At 35.3% G+C, this 16049-nt stretch overlaps 1 protein-coding gene across 2 annotated transcripts in view; it reads right to left on the bottom strand.

Moving 5' to 3' along the window:
* Nucleotides 1–9311: 9311 nt before the first annotated feature.
* LOC100366560 (alpha-1,6-mannosylglycoprotein 6-beta-N-acetylglucosaminyltransferase A-like) overlaps nt 9312–16049 on the bottom strand; it is an 80380-nt gene continuing 73642 nt past the window's right edge. For both annotated transcript variants that reach the window (XM_085496033.1, XM_085496032.1), the window contains 2 exons: nt 14499–14556; nt 9312–14047 (listed from right to left, as the gene is read on the bottom strand). In XM_085496033.1, coding sequence (XP_085352159.1) covers nt 13846–14047; nt 14499–14556 — 260 coding nt within the window. In that variant the 3' untranslated portion in view covers nt 9312–13845. The remainder of the gene's footprint in view (nt 14048–14498; nt 14557–16049) is intronic.

The raw sequence follows: 16049 nt of genomic DNA on the forward strand, positions 1-16049 counted from the left end.
GTGAGGGACTCCAATCACACTTACAGTCTACATCAGACTACCGACTGAGGGACTGTCGCATACGACTTATTTACCACTTCCGTGTCACTGAGAATGTTCTAGAACCGTACTGTGTCTGGGTGGAATATTCTATATTTTTTAGAAAATGGTTGAATAGGTAATATAACACTGTAGGAGGCAATAGAAGGTAATGGAACATTCTAGAAATTTGTAGTAAGTTCCAGACTCATTATGTATGCTGATGTAATGGTCTATTTATAGACAGTGGGGGTATATATAGGGGAGTTGTTCAGCAACTGAGTTCAGATCGGAGATCTCGTTGAATTGTGTTGGAGTTTAAGTATCTAGTTATTGGAGGTTTGGAGTTTTACCGCGTTATTGTACTTGATGTTTGCAGAGTATAATAATACCAGTACCAGTTGAAACCTCATCTGTTGGCTCCGTGTTCGTATGTTATCATCGCCGCCAGGGAAGTCTTTATGTTACTGTTGCCATTTTGGTATTTGAACCATCACACCTGTACTATACCAATTACGGTAATATTACGTTGCGTGTGACAGGGACTCCAATCACACTTACAGTCAACATCAGACTACTGACTGTGAGGGACTCCAATCACACTTACAGTCTACATCAGACTACTGACTGTGAGGGACTTCAATCACACTTACAGTCTACATCAGACTACTGACTGTGAGGGACTCCAATCACACTTACAGTCTACATCAGACTACTGACAGTGAGGGACTCCGATCACACTTACAGTCTACATCAGACTACTGACAGTGAGGGACTCCGATCACACTTACAGTCTACACCAGACTACTGACAGTGAGGGACTCCGATCACACTTACAGTCTACATCAGACTACTGACAGTGAGGGACTCCGATCACACTTACAGTCTACACCAGACTACTGACAGTGAGGGACTTCAATCACACTTACAGTCTACATCAGACTACTGACTGTGAGGGACTCTGATCACACTTACAGTCTACATCAGACTACTGACTGTGAGGGACTCCAATCACACTTACAGTCTACATCAGACTACTGACTGTGAGGGACTCCAATCACACTTACAGTCTACATCAGACTACTGACAGTGAGGGACTCCGATCACACTTACAGTCTACACCAGACTACTGACAGTGAGGGACTCCGATCACACTTACAGTCTACACCAGACTACTGACAGTGAGCGACTCCGATCACACTTACAGTCTACATCAGACTACTGACAGTGAGCGACTCCGATCACACTTACAGTCTACATCAGACTACTGACAGTGAGGGACTCCGATCACACTTACAGTCTACATCAGACTACTGACAGTGAGGGATTCCGATCACACTTACAGTCTACACCAGACTACTGACAGTGAGGGACTCCGATCACACTTACAGTCTACACCAGACTACTGACAGTGAGCGACTCCGATCACACTTACAGTCTACATCAGACTACTGACTGTGAGGGACTCCAATCACACTTACAGTCTACATCAGACTACTGACAGTGAGGGACTCCGATCACACTTACAGTCTACACCAGACTACTGACAGTGAGGGACTCCGATCACACTTACAGTCTACACCAGACTACTGACAGTGAGGGACTTCAATCACACTTACAGTCTACATCAGACTACTGACTGTGAGGGACTCTGATCACACTTACAGTCTACATCAGACTACTGACTGTGAGGGACTCCAATCACACTTACAGTCTACATCAGACTACTGACTGTGAGGGACTCCAATCACACTTACAGTCTACATCAGACTACTGACAGTGAGGGACTCCGATCACACTTACAGTCTACACCAGACTACTGACAGTGTGGGACTCCGATCACACTTACAGTCTACATCAGACTACTGACAGTGAGGGACTCCAATCACACTTACAGTCTACATCAGACTACTGACAGTGAGGGACTCCGATCACACTTACAGTCTACATCAGACTACTGACACTGACAGTGAGGGACTCCGATTTCACTTACAGTCTACACCAGACTACTGACAGTGAGGGACTCCGATCACACTTACAGTCTACATCAGACTACTGACTGTGAGGGACTCCAATCACACTTACAGTCTACATCAGACTACTGACTGTGAGGGACTCCAATCACACTTACAGTCTACACCAGACTACTGACAGTGTGGGACTCCAATCACACTTACAGTCTACATCAGACTACTGACTGTGAGGGACTCCAATCACACTTACAGTCTACATCAGACTACTGACTGTGAGGGACTCCAATCACACTTAAAGTCTACACCAGACTACTGACAGTGTGGGACTCCGATCACACTTACAGTCTACTGACAGTGAGCGACTCCGATCACACTTACAGTCTACATCAGACTACTGACTGTGAGGGACTCCAATCACACTTACAGTCTACATCAGACTACTGACTGTGAGGGACTCCAATCACACTTAAAGTCTACACCAGACTACTGACAGTGTGGGACTCCGATCACACTTACAGTCTACATCAGACTACTGACAGTGAGGGACTCCAATCACACTTACAGTCTACATCAGACTACTGACAGTGAGGAACTCCGATCACACTTACAGTCTACATCAGACTACTGACTGTGAGGGACTCCGATCACACTTACAGTCTACATCAGACTACTGACAGTGTGGGACTCCGATCACACTTACAGTCTACATCAGATTACTGACAGTGAGGGACTCCGATCACACTTACAGTCTACATCAGACTACTGACAGTGAGGGACTCCGATCACACTTACAGTCTACAACAGACTACTGACTGTGAGGAACTCCAATCACACTTACAGTCTACATCAGACTACTGACAGTGAGGAACTCCAATCACACTTACAGTCTACATCAGACTACTGACAGTGAGGGACTCCAATCACACTTACAGTCTACATCAGACTACTGACAGTGAGGAACTCCGATCACACTTACAGTCTACATCAGACTACTGACTGTGAGGGACTCCGATCACACTTACAGTCTACATCAGACTACTGACAGTGTGGGACTCCGATCACACTTACAGTCTACATCAGATTACTGACAGTGAGGGACTCCGATCACACTTACAGTCTACATCAGACTACTGACAGTGAGGGACTCCGATCACACTTACAGTCTACAACAGACTACTGACTGTGAGGAACTCCAATCACACTTACAGTCTACATCAGACTACTGACAGTGAGGAACTCCAATCACACTTACAGTCTACATCAGACTACTGACAGTGAGGGACTCCGATCACACTTACAGTCTACAACAGACTACTGACTGTGAGGAACTCCAATCACACTTACAGTCTACATCAGACTACTGACAGTGAGGGACTCCAATCACACTTACAGTCTACATCAGACTACTGACAGTGATGGACTCCAATCACACTTACAGTCTACATCAGACTACTGACAGTGAGGGACTCCAATCACACTTACAGTCTACATCAGACTACTGACAGTGAGGGACTCCGATCACACTTACAGTCTACAACAGACTACTGACTGTGAGGAACTCCAATCACACTTACAGTCTACATCAGACTACTGACAGTGAGGGACTCCGATCACACTTACAGTCTACAACAGACTACTGACTGTGAGGAACTCCAATCACACTTACTGTCTACACCAGACTATTGACAATAATGGACTCGGAGAGCATTTCAGCAACGCAGTCATAATATTTTATTAGAAATAAACATCGAAAGCATGAGATGAATTCATTACATCAAACTAAAATGATAACAAAGGTGAAAGGTCAAGTGTTGGGCGTATATGCTATCAAAAAATGCAATATTTGATATTAAGTATGACACATAATACAATAATTACAGTTCACGGTGATAAAACCATCACTGTCTTTGTCACGTGACTTCATGTTAAATTTGCCATGAGCAGGTTTTCTTTCATTCAGACTTGTGCGACGTAACCACACCTGCATATGTAACCGATGGGAAGGAATGTCGCGGTTCAGCAATGCAACTCACTTTATGATATGGAGATGGTAAACAATCAGTAGACATGGGTACTGTATTTGTAGTATCAGTCATACAGTTGATCTCCATGCGAGACTCTTTAAGTCCATTTTTAAGGTACATTCTATGATCTTTCAGTTCCGTCATGTCTCGTCTTAGGGCTGTCATTTCCTTCATAACTGCCGAAATATCTACATGCGTTATGTCTATTGGTGATAATTTCGTAAAATCTTTCGCAATAAAAAAGTATTTGGACTTTGTCGTTTAATATATCGCGCGCGATCATTTCCACATAACTCGAACAAGGTTTTCTTGGACGATTCAACCTCTTCGTCCAAGAAGTAGTCAGTATCACCAATTTCTCTTCAAAATGTTTCTCATTACAGCTTTGGTATAACAGACTGTCACCATGACAACAGGTGACAGACGCAGATACCACTCTACAGTCTTCACATCTAAGGGTATTCATGATGATAGCTTCCAGTTACGCAACTAACAGCTGCATATTACATAATGTGTTGGACGATGTTTTGCCAGTGTAAGTTTAAAAAAGAAATGCTATTTCTCAATTATGTTTTTCATGGAAATTGAGCATCCACATCCGACTAAACGTTATAAAAATAATCTGAATCTCACCTATTTCAGCGTAAATAGACAGCCTCTGTACGAACGGCTGAACAATGCATTGAGGGCGTAATTCTATTTGACTATCCTATTCTATTGATTATATTTGACAATGCATTGAGGGCGTAATTCTATTTGACTATCCCATTCTATTGATTCTATTTGATAATGCATTGAGGGCGTAATTCTATTCTAATAATACACATTCAATCTGCACGATATTATTTCGGATCATATAACAACATTTAGGTTGGCAAAGTATTAATTATAATTCCTCGTGTTTGTGTACAATTTTGATTATTTAAGATTTTGGACTCTTCTGAGTTAAAAATTGTTATTTCACACGGCAAAAAATGAACACAATGAACATAGTGGAGTGAGGTAGCAAGCAGAGACAGTTAAAATAGTGATCTATAAAATATCAGTTCTGACACATATGCTAAAATAATCAAATAAACAATAACAATTTAAAGATTTCATAAACCAAAAGAATATACAGTATATAGAAAAAATCTATCGGAGCTAACTGCATGTGTAATTATAGGTTCTGATACATGGCATTACAAGAGATGTACCATTTCCCAATAACTGTATCTGATATAATATATCAGTGTATCATATGAAAGGGTTGTTTCTCTTATAGATTAGACAATCAGGCTGAGATATCTGATTATCTAGTTTATATAATATATCAGTGAATCGTATGAAGGGGTTGTTTCTCTTATAGATTAGACAATCAGGTTGATATATCTGATTATCTAGTTTATATAATATATCAGAGAATCGTATGAAGGGGTTGTTTCTCTTATAGATTAGACAATCAGGCTGAGATATCTGATTATCTAGTTTATATAATATATCAGTGAATCATATGAAGGGGTTGTTTCTCTTATAGAGTAGACAATCAGGCCGAGATATCTGATTATCTAGTTTATATAATATATCAGTGAATCATATGAAGGGGTTGTTTCTCTTATAAAATAGACAATCAGGTTGATATATCTGATTATCTAGTTTATATAATATATCAGTGAATCATATGAAGGAGTTGTTTCTCTTATAGATTAGACAATCAGGCTGAGATATCTGATTATCTAGTTTATATAATATATCAGTGAATCATATGAAGGGGTTGTTTCTCTTATAGATTAGACAATCAGGCTGAGATATCTGATTATCTAGTTTATATAATATATCAGTGAATCATATGAAGGGGTTGTTTCTCATATAGACTACACAATCAGGCTGAGATATCTGATTATCTAGTTTATATAATATATCAGTGAATCATATGAAGGGGTTGTTTCTCATATAGAATAGACAGTCAGGTTGATATATCTGATTATCTAGTTTATATAATATATCAGTGAATCGTATGAAGGGGTTGTTTCTCATATAGATTAGACAATCAGGCTGAGATATCCAATTATCTAGTTTATATAATATATCAGTGAATCATATGAATGGGTTGTTTCTCATATAGACTACACAATCAGGCTGAGATATCTGATTATCTAGTTTATATAATATATCAGTGAATCATATGAAAGGGTCGTTTCTCGTATAGATTACACAATCAGGCTGAGATATCTGATTATCTAGTTTATATAATATATCAGTGAATCATATGAAGGGGTTGTTTCTCTTATAGATTACACAATCAGGCTGAGATATCTGATTATCTAGTTTATATAATGTATCAGTGAATCATATGAAGGGGTTGTTTCTCTTATAGATTAGACAATCAGGCTGAGATATCTGATTATCTAGTTTATATAATGTATCAGTGAATCGTATGAAGGGGTTGTTTCTCATATAGATTGGATAATCAGGCTGAGATATCTGATTATCTAGTTTATATAATATATCAGTGAATCATATGAAGGGGTTGTTTCTCTTATAGATTAGACAATCAGGCTGAGATATCTGATTATCTAGTTTATATAATGTATCAGTGAATCGTATGAAGGGGTTGTTTCTCATATAGATTAGATAATCAGGCTGAGATATCTGATTATCTAGTTTATATAATATATCAGTGAATCATGTGAAGGGGTTGTTTCTCTTATAGATTACACAATCAGGCTGAGATATCTGATTATCTAGTTTATATAATATATCAGTGAATCATATGAAGGGGTTGTTTCTCTTATAGATTAGACAATCAGGCTGAGATATCTGATTATCTAGTTATATAATATATCAGTGAATCGTATGAAGTGGTTGTTTCGCTTATAGAATAGACAATCAGGCTGAGATATCTGATTATCTAGTTTATATAATATATCAGTGAATCATATGAAGGGGTTGTTTCTCTTATAGAGTAGACAATCAGGCCGAGATATCTGATTATCTAGTTTATATAATATATCAGTGAATCATATGAAGGGGTTGTTTCTCTTATAGAATAGACAATCAGGTTGATATATCTGATTATCTAGTTTATATAATATATCAGTGAATCATATGAAGGGGTTGTTTCTCATATATAATAGACAATCAGGTTGAGATATCTGATTATCTAGTTTATATAATATATCAGTGAATCATATGAAGGGGTTGTTTCTCATATAGACTACACAATTAGGCTGAGATATCTGATTATCTAGTTTATATAATGTATCAGTGAATCGTATGAAGGGGTTGTTTCTCATATAGATTAGACAATCAGGCTGAGATATCTGATTATCTAGTTTATATAATATATCAGTGAATCGTATGAAGGGGTTGTTTCTCATATAGATTAGACAATCAGGCTGAGATATCCAATTATCTAGTTTATATAATATATCAGTGAATCATATGAATGGGTTGTTTCTCATATAGACTACACAATCAGGCTGAGATATCTGATTATCTAGTTTATATAATATATCAGTGAATCATATGAAAGGGTCGTTTCTCGTATAGATTACACAATCAGGCTGAGATATCTGATTATCTAGTTTATATAATATATCAGTGAATCATATGAAGGGGTTGTTTCTCTTATAGATTACACAATCAGGCTGAGATATCTGATTATCTAGTTTATATAATTTATCAGTGAATCATATGAAGGGGTTGTTTCTCTTATAGATTAGACAATCAGGCTGAGATATCTGATTATCTAGTTTATATAATGTATCAGTGAATCGTATGAAGGGGTTGTTTCTCATATAGATTAGATAATCAGGCTGAGATATCTGATTATCTAGTTTATATAATATATCAGTGAATCATATGAAGGGGTTGTTTCTCTTATAGATTACACAATCAGGCTGAGATATCTGATTATCTAGTTTATATAATGTATCAGTGAATCATATGAAAGGGTTGTTTCTCATATAGATTAGACAATCAGGCTGAGATATCTGATTATCTAGTTTATATAATGTATCAGTGAATCGTATGAAGGGGTTGTTTCTCATATAGAATAGACAATCAGGCTGAGATATCTGATTATCTAGTTTATATAATATATCAGTGAATCATATGAAGGGGTTGTTTCTCATATAGATTACACAATCAGGCTGAGATATCTGATTATCTAGTTTATATAATGTATCAGTGAATCGTATGAAGGGGTTGTTTCTCATATAGATTACACAATCAGGCTGAGATATCTGATTATCTAGTTTATATAATGTATCAGTGAATCATATGAAAGGGTTGTTTCTCATATAGAATAGACAATCAGGCTGAGATATCTGATTATCTAGTTTATATAATATATCAGTGAATCATATGAAGGGGTTGTTTCTCATATAGAATAGACAATCAGGCTGAGATATCTGATTATCTAGTTTATATAATGTATCAGTGAATCATATGAAAGGGTTGTTTCTCATATAGATTAGACAATCAGGCTGAGATATCTGATTATCTAGTTTATATAATGTATCAGTGAATCGTATGAAGGGGTTGTTTCTCATATAGAATAGACAATCAGGCTGAGATATCTGATTATCTAGTTCATATAATATATCAGTGAATCATATGAAGGGGTTGTTTCTCATATAGATTACACAATCAGGCTGAGATATCTGATTATCTAGTTTATATAATGTATCAGTGAATCGTATGAAGGGGTTGTTTCTCATATAGATTACACAATCAGGCTGAGATATCTGATTATCTAGTTTATATAATGTATCAGTGAATCATATGAAAGGGTTGTTTCTCATATAGAATAGACAATCAGGCTGAGATATCTGATTATCTAGTTTATATAATATATCAGTGAATCATATGAAGGGGTTGTTTCTCATATAGATTAGACAATCAGGCTGAGATATCTGATTATCTAGTTTATATAATGTATCAGTGAATCATATGAAGGGGTAGTTTCTCATATAGATTACACAATCAGGCTGAGATATCTGATTATCTAGTTTATATAATGTATCAGTGAATCATATGAAGGGGTAGTTTCTCATATAGATTACACAATCAGGCTGAGATATCTGATTATCTAGTTTATATAATGTATCAGTGAATCATATGAAGGGGTTGATTCTCATATAGATTAGACAATCAGGCTGAGATATCTGATTATCTAGTTTATATAATATATCAGTGAATCATATGAAGGGGTTGTTTCTCTTATAGATTAGACAATCAGGCTGAGATATCTGATTATCTAGTTTATATAATATATCAGTGAATCATACAAAATAAAGAAATAACAAGCATGTTTGATTTCATGCTTTATTTGCTTGTATCAATCTCAAAAATTAAACCATGAATATATATGAATTATTAAAACAAACTTATTCAAACACATGAATACAAAACCATATTTGAAAAAGATACCTCACATTCAAAAAAAAATGTCCTTCCGTTCATAAAAAATATTTTCAGTGACGTAAATATGAATGCAGTTTTGATAAATGCAGTAAATGCCACTTCTTTCTTATTACAGGTATATTTTTTTACACATCTCAGAATTCAATGTGATAAGGCAGTTAACATGCGTTTTAATGATATATATATATACATTACAGAAAATATTCCAATTATGAAAAATATTTATGTACATTTTAATCTCCAATTTAATTGCCAATTATATCAGACATGTGTAAAGTCATCATCCGTTGAACCTAAAGAGCACTCTGAAATAAAATTCAAATATTGAGTTATCACAACTAAAATCCCACAGGAATCTGTATTTAATTGAAGGGAAATTCTGGGAAGTTTATTTTATATTACTTTTCATTCTCTGGATATTCAACTTTTCATAAGTATTATGTAACACACCATCTTGATTCTCCAGCAATGGATTATGGGTGAAGTGTGACATTGAAAATGATTTCATCTATAACTTCAGAAGTAACACTTGGTAGCAAGCATGTACAGGTGCCGAACACGCATATGAAATGGTTGCCATGGCAACAGAACTGACAATATTATTTTTGCATTTTTCTTCTGTAGGCTGAACTCTTTGTAAATTTTGTACAATTTTTCGATGAGAGACAGAAAAGGGACAAAAAAAAGTGTCATTCATTGGCAATATTCTTTGCTGTTTTTGTATTTGCAACATTCTGGGTACATGTATTGACATTACAATTATCAACACAAGTAATATGCACACTGAAAATTTGAATTAGTTCACATCAGTATTTGCTAAGTTACAGATGAAATATTTTTTTTAATTTTTCACAACAGTGGGTATGATGTTACTTTGCCCACAATCCTTTGCTGGAGAATTAAGATGGTTGCGTACATAATATTGAAAAAAATTGAATATCTAGAGAATGAAAAGTCCAAATTGCATTCTCCTACATTTGTGGAGCTCATTCGTCTATGATCATTATGTTCTTAGCCCAGACTTTACATCTGTATCTCAACATACACTTCCTATGGCATGTGTTGAAGCATCTCCAAAACATCAGTGAAGCACAAATTATTTCACTGTTTACACTACCACACAAGGTTCTACTCATTGAGATTTCGCAGTGGGCTCATAAGGTAATAAGCAAACTTATTTCAGCATTGTTTTGTTAGCAGTTGCTTTCAAAAGATGGCTAAAACATAGTACAGCTATTATAACCTTGCTCATAGCATATCCCATGTATGATTTCTTGGGCGTTTTTACAAATTAATATATTTAGTTAATTTCATTAACTAGACACTAAATATCATTTATTTTAAGCCAACTAAATCTTGGACAATATGATTCAATGTTCAGAACCATTCGACTAACTATATACTTGGTTTGTTGGATGAATTAACAACCAAACCTAACACTAGACAAATCCTGAATAAGATTAACTATACAAAAGTTACCCAGTATAAAACAATTTGGTGGGCACAAATACTTGCTAAAACTTAGGCGGGAAAATAATGACCAAAATTTGGTGGGGAAAGTACTGACCAAAATTTGGTGGGGAAAATTATTAACTACACAATCATTAAGTTACTGCACGATATAAATAACAAATCTTAACACAAAAACAACTGGGTCTTAGTAGCGTCAATACAAATATCTCTGTATTTATGTTTTTATGCAAAATTTTCACTTATATTGTGAACAGTACACATGCCAGGCACATCCAAATTTAAATAGGTTTAGATTTTACAGTGATGGATAGAATAATGAAGATGATCAGATACTAATTATTCTAGTTTAATTATAACCACAAGAAAACTAATTAGCAGAATTTTGAAAAGTATTGCAAGACATACTAAAATTTGTTTCAAAATCAAGTAAATGCTTTGATTCATATATAGGAATATTTGCATTTCTGAGTATTAAATAAACATTCAGCAAATTGTAAAGCTCCACATAATATTTATAATGAATTATTCTCTTTACATCCAAGGACATAAACAGCAACATGATTGCATGTTTGTTGCAGTCAATACAACTTCTATGATCTGATTATGGCAAGTTTTGAATAAAAACTATTCTATCATTAAACTTTAGATTGAATGCTACTCAAAAGATAAAGCGATTTTATTTATATTCACATAGCGAAATTTCATGTTATAAAGAAGACAGGGAAATTGATATACAGAACATCACTGTTATTAAGAGACAATTAAGTGAAAAAACGCATGTCCATCTTCAGGCATTGTACCATTGTTTACTCTGCATGTACCGGTACATCAACACTTTTTTTCTTTGTGACAGGTGAAATAAACGATAAGTTGTCTAGAAGTACTTGAAGACTTTACATTTGAGTGTTATTAAAGGTGATGTTTTCATTGAGGTCTAAAAATTGCTGCTAAATTGTCATTTTGTGAATATGTTTATGCATATATTGTGAATTAACAAAAAAGATATTTGAACCTCAGACAAATCCTAAAACCCTGCTATGCTCATTCAGTACAGGACACCTTTTCCCATGATGCATTGTAAGTTTATACATAATCTTTAGTGAGGCCAGACTTTTATTATCCCTTGTTTCGCGAACCTGCCGAATGAACAGGAGCCGTAAATGAAATAAAAATAAAATTTTATTTCAGCGTAATTTCTCGCGCCCTCTGACTTGTAAGCGCAAAAAAATGCTAAAAAAATATTATTTTTAGCTTAATTTTTTTTACCGCCCGCCACATAATAAATCCAAGTTGCATTTTCGTGGGAGTATCATGATCAAAGTACTGAAGTATCACGCAGATAAGAAACAAGGTTATACATGGAATAACATTTTATTTCATTTCTTCTCTCCGATCAATGATCTCACTTACAATTCTTTGAGAATCACACAAATCTAATGGAAAAAAAAATTAATTTAATTTTTTTTTTGCCCTCAAAAAAATTGCCTTATAAAAACTTGAGAAACAAGGAATAAAAAAAGTCTGGCGTAATCTGCTTTAATGTTAATGGTATTTTTGTCGTGTAATTTACACAGAATTGTCCCCATATCACATTAAACATACGTGGCTCAGCACAAAAAATGAGAAATCACATCAGCCTGCAATATGTATGAATTTTCAATGTAATCTGAGTTGAACTCACATCTATCTGTGCCTGACACTGCTCAATCTACTAACATCCCTCACCTCACCCCAAGATAAAACAAGTCAACACATTAAAATAATTACATATTTCGACATGAAATCCTGCAAATGGTGTAAGAGCACATGTGAAAATAATACAATAGAAGGAACCAAAGACTTTTGTATAGCGAAGTTTCATCCAGCATGATCATAGGCTGCAAATCTAATCTTAATACTTTATTAAACACTCACTACTGTACTACAATCATTATTTGCATATTAACATTATTTGCTTTTGAAGTAACTTGTTACCCTGTGAGAATTACTCATGAAATTATTGTGCAGTAAGTTTCCATTTTACAGATACACATCCCTTACTATTTTACATCCATACTTCTGCAGATCGCTCTCTAACATAGAACAAACTTGTAGGATAATTTACAAAGAAACATTTTGCAGGGAATTTCTGAATAGCGCCCAGAAACATTTGGCAGTATACTATAAAGTATTTTATTTTCACTTGGAATTTTTTTTTGCTAAATGAATGAGAATGAAAATAAACATTTCACATTCAACTTATAAAAAACAGTGAAAATTAACTATACAAAACAGCCAAAATTAATTCCAGCCAAATAAAATAAAGTATTTTACAGTATTACAGAAGAGCGCCCTCACAGATACAATCTGCATTTAATTTCTAAATAGCACCCTCACAGAAATCATATGCAGTATATTTCTAAATAGCGCCCTCAAATATTTTACATATAAATATTTCTCAATATACTTCTTGTGAAATAAAATTGTCACGCTATTTTTGGTCCACTTGCATTAAAGTTCTTCATTCATTGTGTAGACAGGTACACCATCAGCAATCTTATCACAAGACATTAGTTAATAATAGTCAGTACAGACATTTAATAACACATATGTCCACTCAAGGTATTGAAGCCACATGGGTAAATCCTATTATACAAAAATAAATCATTCCTATAAAGTGCACCTCTGGAGTTAAAGCACTTCTGTGCCATTAACAGGCATAAGGGACGCTAATCTTAGCATTAACATTGATTTGTTCGTGTGGTCTGTCGTAAAAAATACAATTTCTTTGTACATTTGCTATATTGTAAATGACGAATGATTACACAGCCAAACAGAGTTGACAATTTGAACATTGTTGCTTACACCCATCGTCGCCACATCACAGAAGTGTTTCATCAGAGAAGGGAGCGAATTACTGGAAATATACATTTAAAGTCTGGATATTTATGTCCTTTTGATTGCTGCAACTAAAGACAGTCTTTACACAGTGAGACTTGCCCCTTAATGAAATCTCTACATGGACACACTCTGTTCCGAGTGTCACTTCCACCAGCACAACTGAATAACAGTTTCTGCTTTTCTAGATGACAGATGTTACTTTCTTTGATGAAGGAAGGTGCATATATGTCTTCCACAGATATTACAGACTTGCATTCTAAGTATCCTTCCCTGAAGCAAAAAATATATGCAAACATTTATAGCCAAGAATCAGTGCCATACGCCACTCCAGTAATGCCTAGATACAATGCTAGTAATATCCCATTCAGTTTTAGATGAAAACAAATTGGCCATTTTGAACTTGATCTGCCAAACGAAGTGATATACATAAATGCCCAGTTATGTACCAAGTTTGAATAAAATCTTTCCATACACAACCGAGTTCTGGTTCTGGAATGATATTTCTTTGGCACAATAATGGCAGCCATTTGTCAATGCGCCTACGTATCATAAGATGTATGATGTACCTACATGTGACAAGTTCAGGCTTGTTGCAAATGTAAATAAGAATGGGCACACATACGCACACAGTGGTGACATTTTTTCAGACTTTAAAACTGAAATTAATTTTGCAAATGTATTAGTCGTGATCATTCTTAAGTAAAACAGAGTTGTTTCTTACCTCTCAATCATTTCCTGTGTATTGAGTGATTTGAAGAACGATGGCTCACATATAAGTCCTGAAAAAAGTGCAAAGATTATGTGCAACATACATTACAATGCAATATGGACATGGAACATGCATTATTTTAAACAATTTTATTGTTTGATTTATCACAGACTAAAACATCATTGTATTCATTATATGAAATTCTGTAATACATTTATATATGTGCAATGATTGTTTTTATATGTACCTTTACAATTACTACAAGTGCCTATTACCATATTTATCTGAAAGATCACCCTGGAAAAGTTTTTGAAATGAATCATAGTTTCATACAGTCAACTGTTGACAGTAGTGACAATTTGTGCACTTGAATCATTAAAAATAAAAAAATAATTACTAAATGTACCGGTACTCTCAATTCCCAACCAGAGACCCCAACACAAGCAACAATTCCAATTTCAAAGCAGTGCATGGAAATTGGAACAAATTTCCTCAATCAACACAAATAGATTTAGAAAGCATTGCTCTGACAGGATAAATGACTTTGCCGCAAAAAATAATACTTTTAGTTTGTGAGAAATCATACCGTATTACCCCGGGCACGCGCCCCTCCCTGGGCAAGCGACCACCCCCCTGTTTTCACAAAAGTTACATGTTGGGGACATCCTCGGTTAAACGCCCAGGGTGATTTTTAGCTAAGAACGGGGTCAACAAAGTTTTATTTGTCAAAAACGAACACGTTCGATTTATTTAAATAGTGTGTTTGTTACGGTAGTTCTCTTTTTGGAGTGTGTGGTGGCCCTGAAAAAGGCCGTTTTGTTTGTGTTTTTACGAAAAACTTATTGGAACTTAACGACGTAAGATGAAACACGCAGCATGTGGCGCACACGTTCTGCTTTCTCTTCATTCACGATGAATCCAATATTGCAATATTCCAACGATCCATACCTTGGTGAGTGGTTTGAAGCACTTAGCTTTGGTTTCAAAATGTAGCATTTTGCTGATTCACATCCATAACGGGAGCTAGCACTTTTGAGACATCTCGTCGTAAACTTGCTACTTTCTTTCCATCCTTCATCACAGCTCTGGCTCATGTGGATTATTTTTCTGTCGTTGAAGAAAAAACATTTTGCCGACCTCAAGTCCATTACGATAACCATAATGAGGCATGTCGACGATGGGAACTTGTTGCATCATCGTTATTTTTGTAATTTTGTCACGTGAGTGGGTGCGTGAATAAATCATGTTAATGAGGTCGACCAGAGTTTATTTTCAGTCTGTTTTTTATGTATCTCCATTTGGATATGTTCACATCAGTAATAAAAGGTTTATTTGTTTCATAACCCTGTCTGCTATTCTTCAGTAATTACGATGCGATGTATCAATACGTGCATGAACAAAATTATGCTAATGAGGTCATCGCCATCTTGGATTACAAGCGGTAGTTTTTCCCGGCCGTTTCGACTTGCACTGATCATGGTTACTAAAAAAGTAATCGTGCATTGATTACAATACTTACCATATTTTGTAGCCAATTTCAGTGATTAATACAACTTCATTCGC

This window comes from Saccoglossus kowalevskii, chromosome 22 (genome assembly GCF_978046115.1).
Source record: "Saccoglossus kowalevskii chromosome 22, keSacKowa6.1, whole genome shotgun sequence".
NCBI classification, from domain to species: Eukaryota; Metazoa; Hemichordata; class Enteropneusta; family Harrimaniidae; genus Saccoglossus; species Saccoglossus kowalevskii.